Here is a 10,355-nt window from a genome sequence, read left to right as displayed (position 1 = left end):
TATAGGATTATCTTCAATAAAATGTAATTCTATTCAATTTTATATGATATGTCGATAAACTTTAAAATTCCAGTAATTTTGTGTGGGATAGAAGTCAATGCTGATGTTTGCAGACAAAGAGCACAAAAATGTACAGAACGATCTTGCTCGTTTTTCTCGGTAATACCACATAAAATGACGTGTCCTGCTAGTAATACTTGTTCTCCTTCTATAAAATTTCTCGATGAACTGCTACAAGTAGCATATTTCATTATATCAGATAGTAATATATAATTCATTTTACATTGACGACTAACAAACGACCCAGATAGAGTAGCCATTTTGTAAAAATACAGCGCCCTCTATAGTTCATGAAAAACGCGAATAGCAACTCTGTGCATGACATTTTCATATCCCACTTCCTAGAAATCCAAAGATTCCAAACTCTCACGCCTGTTTGTAAAAAAAAACTAAGGATTTCCATCTCGTTTCTTTGAAAACAGTAGATCTAAAGCCGAATCAAGAATTGCATATTACAAAAAACTCAAAAAATAAAACTGAAAGAATTAAAAACAGTACAAAAACACTTGTAAAAATATACATGTACTAATGAAACTCTCAAATTTTACCTGCCGGACGATCTGAATGCCGCCCTATCGGGAGCAGTTGTTCCTAGAATGAAAACAAAGGGTGAGAATGATAGCAGCTCCCCAACCATAATATCTAGTGACCATAAGTTTTGATACACCCTTTATAGAGCTTTAATTAGAGAAAATCTAGTCAAAAAGTTTATAGTTTTAGCACACCTTAGGAAAGCTAGTTATAAAATAATTACATTCTATAATTTTATCATCATCAGTTACTTTCATTTTTAACATTAGCAAATTTTCTTCTTATTCTATTGTAATATTATAATTAAGATCACTGAAGTCAGCAGTTCACTGGAATTAATTTCAACTTATGGAAAAATAAGCTTGCTTAATTGATTTCCAGAAATCAAGTTACAAAAACATGGAACTATTGTATCTTAAAGACATTATTAAAAATATTCAGACTATAATTACTTCCTCAATAGATATGATTGTTTACAGGAATTGTACATTTATTTTCTGTAGCTTAAATAAGTGAATGTTAGATGAAATTGTATATAATTTTAGTTTTCTTGCATCGTGCTGTGTTGATTTGGGAATTTGATAGTCTTCGTAATTCTGCAAGTGACAGATAATTAGCTTGTTTTTTATGCTACGATTGTTTGGTATGATTCACTGTTCTATAAAGCCAATATCTTTTAGTGTGTTTTTTAAACTTACAGCTGTTAAACTTCCGTTTTCTTTGCTAGAATATTCTCCATTCTATCGGGATTTATCTTGCAATAATTATTGCAAGATAATTACTGACCATTCTTGTATCTATTTTAACTATTTAATTTGTTTATCTCATTTCCCTAACTAGTATAGAAAATCAAATCTAAATTATTGTACTAATAGTTAATCTGGCTCTACCATATTTGGCTATAAATCTGTGATATATGTGTGTGATGATTAGGTAAGTTAGAGCTAAATATTTTGGACTAGATCGTTTGATTTATTCATACGTAATGCAGTGAAAGGATGTCACAATGCTTTTCATCAAGTGAAACAATGTTGGTTTTTTCTTTTCCAAATTTTCGTGTTTTGTGATTACTTTTAAATCTTAATTCTAGACACTTGTTAATTAGCATAGAATTGAAATTGGAAAAGTAGGATAAACAACTTTAGTTGATAGATTCTTGTAAATATTTTGATATGATTAATATGCTATGAGTTAAAGTAATAGATTTGTTTATATTGAACTACTCCAAACATTAAGATTGAGAAGCAATTTTCTTACTAATTATAGTAATTGAGCTTGATCAAGAATATGTAATATTACAGAAGACTTGAAAAGAGTGTGAAGGAACAAGATCAATAACTTAACAAATTTAAGTTCATAGCATTCTTGGTATTTGATGACAAATTTTCTAAATGATGTTTAGAAATTGAGTGGATGCTCCAATATTATGCTCTTTGTCTTTTAAATATCTAAATTTAGAAGAAAAAGAGCATGATAATTGGAGCATCCACTCAATTTCTAAATATCTAAATTTAGAAGACAGTGCATGATTTTGTAGCATCTGCTAGCATTGACTTGGAACAAAATGAATTTGGAAGCTAGTAATAATCAAATTTAATATTATGAACCTGTTCTTGGTAGAACTATAAAACTTTACTGCTTCATTTCATACATAAATTTTAATATAGTAATATTTAGTTCTTTTTTATTTTTGGAATTAATAATTCTTCAGAATTACAAAAACATTTTCTTTTATATATTATATGTACTATGTTATGTTTAATGTAAATTTTTTTTCTCCTTACAGATAAATGGGAAGAAAGATGGATACAGTCAGAACATAAAGGAAATGAACTAGGAAAATTTGTTTTAACTCATGGAAAATTTTATGGTGATGCCGAGAAGGATAAAGGTAAAGGCTGTTAATTATTTTGAATTTTAAGTTTAATTATTTAAAGTAGTAATAATGATGATGATTTTTGAATTATTTCAGGTATTCAAACTTCCCAGGATGCTAGGTTTTATGGTATATCTTCAAAATTCTCCCCCTTTAGTAATGAAAAGAAAACTTTAGTAATACAATTTACTGTAAAACATGAGCAAAATATTGATTGCGGAGGAGGTTACATGAAATTGTTTGATAACAGTTTGGATCAGAAAGATTTACATGGAGAAACACCTTATTTAATTATGTTTGGTATGAATTTTTTTTCTAATTAAAATGATTCATTTTCTATATTTAAGCTTCATTTGCACTAAGTTAAATATTTATTTTGTGTTTAAGGTCCTGATATTTGTGGTCCTGGTACTAAAAAAGTCCATGTTATTTTCAATTATAAAGGAAAAAATCTTCTGATCAATAAAGACATTAGGTGCAAGGTAAAAAACTTCACATTTTAGTTTAACTGTATTTTTCATTGCTTAAATACTTTTCTTTTAATAGGATGATGTGTATTCCCATTTATACACATTGATTGTAAAACCAGATAATACTTACATTGTCAAAATTGACAATGAAAAGGTAGAAAGTGGTGAATTGGAAAAGGATTGGAATTTCTTGCCTCCCAAAAAAATCAAGGATCCTGAAGCTAAAAAGCCTGAGGATTGGGATGATAGAGCCAAAATTGATGATCCCGAAGACAAGAAACCAGATGNAAAGTGTCAGAACCTAAAAGAAAAGGCTGGCACTTGATCTTTTTTAACTTTGTGGACTTTTTCTACCAATTTTTACCTGTTTTAGAAGTGTTTTCTTCATTAGAAGTTTTCTTCAAAGCATTTTTTTAAACTGTTACTTCTGTGGTGGTGTTTAAGGGATTTAAAAGATAGACTCGAAAAATTTAATTTTTTGTAAATAGTCTAAAAACTTCAATTAAGAAGAAAAAATATATCCTGAGTTATCACGAAAATTGTTTTTTTTTAATATAAAAATTTGACATAAGATGGTGTGAATATAGCAGGGAACTTTATATGGGGAGGAGGGGCTTAATGGAAACAATAGTGCTGCCAGCCTTGGAAACCCTGCTGTTACCCTTTTTCTGTATGAAGATAGATGCCATTGATTGGATCCATTGAGGGAAAAAAGCTATTGTGGACAATATCCTTGCTGAGCACTTAAAAACATGAATGGCCAACTGACAGACATGGTGAAATGAATTCCATGTATGTCAGAGAAGATATACTGGCAGATTTTACTAGCTATGTGATGATATGTATTCCAAAGGAAAACTGCCATGATTGTAATGATCATAAACTATGAATCTTATCTTGCATGTGTAAAATCTTTTCTCAATAGAATAAGGTCAAAGACAAGAGAATGTATTAGGGAAGAACAATAACCAATATGGATTCTGTCAAAATCCTCAGTAATTGGGTGGTGCAAGAAGTACTGGATGGCATCAAAGGAATAGTTGGGGGAAAAAACATCAGTCTACATAAACATCTCAACAAACTGAATTTTCTTCCAGAAATTCAAAATTAAAAGTTAATTTATAATTATTAAAATTAATGTGAGACGGTGGTTTAACTGCCTGCCTCTAGACAAGGAGAGCTGTATCAAATGCAACAAATGGTGACAACTGTGTAGAAAATGGATAGATTGCCTGAAAGAGTGGGCTAGTTGTAAAGTGTTTCAATCTGAAGCAGATAGCATAACAGAAAGATGTCTGGTACTCCATGAAGGCAACTACTAAGATTGTGGATGATGATAGTTAAACCAAATTCAGATTTTTACAAAGCTGTTAGTAATAGATATGTATACATCGTTATGGGAATTTAATTGCTTTGATATCTTTAAGCTTTTTGGGTAATTAGTTTATAAAAAAATTTATTTGTTTACTTATTCTGATCAAATAGAAGATTGAACCAATTCACAATTTGATACAACTTCATTAAGATTTTACTGAAATAATATGTATTTTAAGTGCCTGTAGTGCACTCTTCAGTCATTTACAGCTATAAAAATACACATTTATACTATTATATCTACTTACTATTTTTCCTTAAATTTTACTAACCTTAACATTTAAGAATTTTTAAAAATTGATATCTAGATCATAAACACTCATATTGAGTTTTCCTTACTAAATATTCCTATATCAAACAAATCTTTTAATGTGTACAGTGGAAATATCTACTTATCTGTAACAATTATAGTGCAACCATTAAAATGAGGGCAGTTCAATAAATAATGCAAAATGTATTAATACTGGACATGTATTCACATCAAGTGAATGCTGTATGTAAATTTAAGTTGAACCTTATAGTACTTTTCAGCGTAGTTGTTCATTAGTTTGTACATTTCTCTCAGTGGTATACCAGTTTTTCTTTGCCATTCAGAAATTGTGCAGTTGAATGTGAATCCATCAAGGTCTGGAGGATGGTCAAAAAGTTTCCAATTTTAAGATTGCAGTTTGCTCTTCTTCAGTGACATGTGGGTGAGAATTATTGTGGACAAGAATGACTTTTGATAGATACTTCCTAACTGCCTTCTTCTGGATCTTCCAGGTGATACTGCTGCAGATGATTAAACAATAGTACCATCTGTTGCTGTATGTGCTCTTCATTGAGTTTACTGGGAATCTACCTAGTCAAGAGCTTTCTCTACTACTAGTCTTTATTGATGATGGTAGGCCTATATGCACAATGCAAACATATAACCCCAAATCCATGCTTCTACTGAAAAAATTTCTTTGACTATTACTTTGAATAAGTTCATTCACAGTAGAGCTATTGATTACAGTCTGGATGAAGATTAAGTGTCCAGGCCTTGACACACCAACAACTTTGGTTTACAAATTTTTAAACTTGTTACGCTACTCTTGTACACATTGCTATGGTCAAGAGCATATTTACCATACATTGAAACAAATTGCATGTGGATGGGTTTCATCCCCTTCACACATAAAAAAACAAATTATACTTTTTTGCTCTTCACATGTGGATGAAATTAGAATTAACACCATTTTTTAGAATTTATTATGTAGCTTGTATTGGCTGCAGAGTGACCCTGCTGACAAAGGAGAGTAAGGTCTGAGATTTTGAGGATAATTTCACTTACTGCTCTATATTGAACAGGTTTTCAGTAAAAATAATAAAGAATGATGTTGTTACACATTTGTAGAATATTTGTATTCTTTGCATTTCATATCTTAGATACACAATGTGCTGTATATGGAGAACAGATAAAGCCAGACTAAACATGTGATGTATGTAAGTGTATTTCACAATTGCTGTTGTTTTTGATCATATGGCAGGATCCAGATTATTTGACTTAAATTGGGACCAATAATTTCTTTGGATTAACAACAATGTTTGAAAATACAAAATATTGAGGGAACAAAACAAATCATAATTTAATAAAATTCCAATGTAAATATTAAATCACTAATTATTTAATTGAAAGAACCATTTTTTTTTAACTTAACACACACATTAAAATTATTTTTGATGGAAAAATATGAATCAGTAGCATTTGCAAACATGTGAAGCTGCTGCTTTCAATTTCAGATCTACAATATGTACAAAAATCAATACAGGGATTCTGTTCTTGGATAGCAAAAAAGAAAACTTTTAAGATAAAAGTTTTTTTTAAGTATGTTACAATGCATAAAACATTTATTTAAAATATTAAAACCATAGATTAAACAGAAAACAGATAGAAAAAAAATTCATTTTCAAAAATGATTCTGCTGTTACCAGAAAAATTAGAAGTAATTGTCACTGAACAATAACTCAAAATTTTTGTTGGCTAAGACACAAAAAAATGAATTTGGTTTATGTAAAGCAATTTAATAACATGAAAGTATGTTACTGGAAAGATCTGGTGGATCACTTGAATATATTAAAAATTTTCTTTGGATTATTGCCTTCAAATATCTTATAAATTAACATTTTCTATAATGTTTCATATTAAAATTGTGTACATGTTAGAATTTATCATTTGAATAAAAGATAACTTTGAAAGAAAGTTTCCTTCTTTCTAGCAAGACCAGTCTAAAATCATGCACTACAAAACTTGATCTTGTTAGATCTCAAAGGTAAACGATCAATTTTTCTGCTGTTTGTGTTCTACTGAAGGTATTTTTATTTTAGAGAACTCAGGATATGAATTATACTGCTCTAGAGATAGACTTAGTTGCTATAGCTACTGTAATATTAATTAATGAATCAAAAGAAAATAGTTTGGTTAGAAAAATGATACAGAGAAAAAAAGATGATGTAATTCAAGCAAAATTGTTAAAAGAATTAATTTAAGATTATATGCTGCTTTTTATATTTTGGCATTTATTTGGCACCTTAAGCACCTAGCAGATCTAAGCCCTACCCATTGACACAAAAAGAAATTAAAATTTATATATTTGAACTTCAGTATGTTGTTTTTATAGATATTATGATGGCAAACATGATTTATTGGACCATCTGCAATATAAACTTAATGCACATGCTAATAAAAGATACTTATTAATTCAAATATTTTAAATTTGAGTTGGCCCCCTTTGATGCTACTTGATCTGACACTGTCTTAAATTGTGCCATTTTGAGTTTTCTCCTTCCAGCATCTTTACAACTTCAATTTGTTTTGAAGCTTTGGCTATTTTGTCTTTATGTATGTTCTTTTAAAGTTACTTTGAATAATTCTTATAACATTTTATATTGTATCAATAAAAAAGTTTTTCTTACTCACATATAAACTTTATTTTTACTTGCCATTTCTCTTGACTAGAGGATACTGTATGTAGAAAATCTATTTGAATGAACAAATGGAGCTAGAAGAGTGTAGATCATATCACACTTTTTTTTTTTTACACTATCTCCCAGCTGTATCAGTTACCAAGAGCTGAGATGAAGCCTCACTAGACGATCTCATTACTATTTTCAGTTATACAGGGTCTATCAAACTCATGATACAAACATTAGGGGGTGATAGAACACTAGACAAACAAAAATCACCTTAACTGCATGCTCAGAACTCAAGCAGTGAAGCACTAGAGGGCCAGTGTATGGTGGTCACTGCATCGACAGTGTGAAGCCTGCATCACTGTTGGTGGTTACACTTTTGAGCAGTTGTTGTAATAAATAATACTTCCATATTATTAAATTGCTTTACATACACCAAATTCATTTTTGTATGTCTTAGCCAACAAAAATTTTGAGTCATCCTGTAGTGGGATGCGGTAAACTCCAGGATCTCTTGCATTCTCAGTTTCATCCTTCACGTTAGACAAAAGGTGGAACACTGTGGGTTTCCTTTTATATGCTATGCGTATGTTTAAATCCTTGGCCATCTTCCTATATATGTGATGGAGGAATGATTCGTAATTTAGGACTACTCATTTCTCTTCTGTGTTGTTAATGTTAGTATTGGTGTTGATTGACCTGGCCTGATATGTGGGCATTATATTATTGATAAATGAGTGGCTATACCCATGCTTGGATGCGATATGTTTCAGTTGTTTTAGCTTATTGTTAGTATCTGAGAGCTGTGTACAGTGCTGGCCCGAGGCAAGTTTTAGGATGGAGCGAGATCCTATTATGGCGCCCCCCTTGGTCAGTAGCGTAGCGAACATAACTGGCGCTCGGGGCACGCTACTTTATTGGCGCCCCTTCCAGAAACACATAGTTTGTCTTGGAGACCATTTGGGCGCCCCTCTGCGAGTGACGCCCGGTGCTTGATACACCCCCTTGCTACGCCACTGCCCTTGGTTGCCCCAAATTTATACCCTTTAATTTTCTTTACCACTGAGGTGCCCCCTAGGACTTAGCGCCTGGAGCGGCTGCTCCTTTCGCCCTATGGTAGGGCCGGCTCTGGCTGTGTACAATGTGAGTGGGCTCTCCATCACAAGTGCACAGAAAGCAGATGTCTTATATGACCAAGGGTCAGCAGAGTTGGCCAATACATTGATGACATTTTGATTAGATGGAAAAATTTTGAGTTATTGTTTGCAAGTATTGCTCTCTAGTGCTTCACTGCTTGAGTTCTGAGCATGCATTGTAGGGTGATTTGTGCTTGTCTAGTTGTTCTATCACTCCCTAATGTTTGTACCATGGTTACTAGATAATCTGGTTTGGGAGCAGAGCAGACTTTTTTGCCTAGAGCCACTTCTGCTCACTAGAAGCACTGCGGTTAGGATTCAGGCAAAAAGCAGACATAGTATGTATATATAAAACTGATATGTAACTTGACTTCTAAATATAAATTAAGACCTTTCTGAATATATTTAAATTCAGAAAAAGAGACTGTTGAGCCTTTGTTCAAAATTGCAAGACTATGCTCCCTAATAAATGACAAAAAGTTATGCTTAATATGATCTAAAGTTGCACAATTTGCTTTTATTATTTTTTTAAATAAAAAATTACTTAAAAGCATTAAATTTATTTATCTATCTTTTTAAAGTCTTAATTTATTTAAAAATGAATGCATTTTCTCCTCAAGAATAAATGTTTAGCCAATTTTTTAATGAAAAAAAAATGATTTTCTAAATAAAAATTCAGCAGCTTCTGCAAAATATATTTTCTCAATAAATATATTAGAAGTATCTTAAATTCTTACAAAACAATATTGATTTGTTACTAAATAATACAATTAATTTATAAGGATAAAATTTTTATATGAAATATGTAGTTTGAAAGCTGAGTTATATTGTAAACTGATTATATAGTATTTTAAAACATTTACAAGTCTGTTTTTAATTTAGAGTTTTTTTTAGACATTTTAATATTCAATATGACTTAAGTTGAACGTAGACAATAATAAAGACATCCTACATAACTATGTATTATTTTGGTACTCCATTAAAAAGATTAGAAAGTTTATCATCCCACTGACTTAATCTATAACACCAAAATTCCATGAGTCATCAGTTTCCATTTGATGACATAGAAATCAAAAGGGAGAAAATATTCTTTAAAGAGAGAAATGATTTCTTTAACTGATAAGTTAGAAATGGATAGGAAGTCAAAAGTTAGAAATGATTTTTTAAAATTGTTTTAGTGTTAGAACAATGAAAAGTTAAATAAATATAATTTACATAAAATTATCTAAAATTTTATGTAAATATTGCAAATAAACTGGATAATGAAATAAATAAATAAATATATATATATATATATCATAATCACTGAATCACTGCAAAAATGATATAGAGCGAAATGGATGCGTCACTACGACAGGTAGTACAGTACATAGCACTTGCCTAGTGAAGTTTAGTAGTCTTTTGCTCCTGTACAGTACATCGTAACTTTCCTGTTAACGATAGAACCGCGCCGGTTATGCATCGAACTCCATTCAGAGAAAAAATTTTTGAATTGAAATAACGTGACTTACGGTACAAATCGGAAGTTAATATATACAATAGTTAGTCTTGTGCTCTTTCTCTTACCATTTCTATTTCTCGTCTCGACTTTCATGTATCTAACTCCGTTTTCGAGTTTAAGAAAGGAATTAATATAATAGAAAAATTAGAAGTACGAAATAACCAATAATCTTAATCTTTGCTGTTGTTATTTTTTGCCTGAGCAGCGCTGGGCTCACAGTGCTAATTATTAAGAAAACAGATGTTTCTATCCATTTTATATAATTTTACAATTAATTAAGAAACTCATTAATTAACTAACGACTTTCTTACTTGTAATACTTTTATCAAAACAATAGGGGAGGAAGACAGACATAAAATATAAACGTATCGAGCATGTAACTTATATAAAGGATTACAATAACCTTTGCAGAATTTCCGATCAAAATTCTGGCAGGCGAAGGTATCGATAGATACGAAACACTACAATCTTCC

General features: G+C 30.8%; 1 protein-coding gene across 1 annotated transcript in view; it reads left to right on the top strand.

Annotated features, from left to right (window-relative positions):
- LOC111630403 (calreticulin-like) overlaps positions 1-10,355 on the top strand; it is a 32,857-nt gene that overhangs the window by 15,804 nt on the left and 6,698 nt on the right. The window contains exons 2-5 of the mRNA XM_023374495.1: positions 2,378-2,482; positions 2,564-2,767; positions 2,855-2,949; positions 3,014-3,223. Coding sequence (XP_023230263.1) covers positions 2,378-2,482; positions 2,564-2,767; positions 2,855-2,949; positions 3,014-3,223 — 614 coding nt within the window. The remainder of the gene's footprint in view (positions 1-2,377; positions 2,483-2,563; positions 2,768-2,854; positions 2,950-3,013; positions 3,224-10,355) is intronic.

The sequence above is a fragment of the Centruroides sculpturatus genome, unplaced genomic scaffold, assembly GCF_000671375.1.
Source record: "Centruroides sculpturatus isolate CEXI.00-Female unplaced genomic scaffold, Cexi_2.0 scaffold728, whole genome shotgun sequence".
In the NCBI taxonomy this organism is placed as follows: domain Eukaryota; kingdom Metazoa; phylum Arthropoda; class Arachnida; order Scorpiones; family Buthidae; genus Centruroides; species Centruroides sculpturatus.
This window is presented reverse-complemented; position numbering and strand designations above follow the sequence as displayed.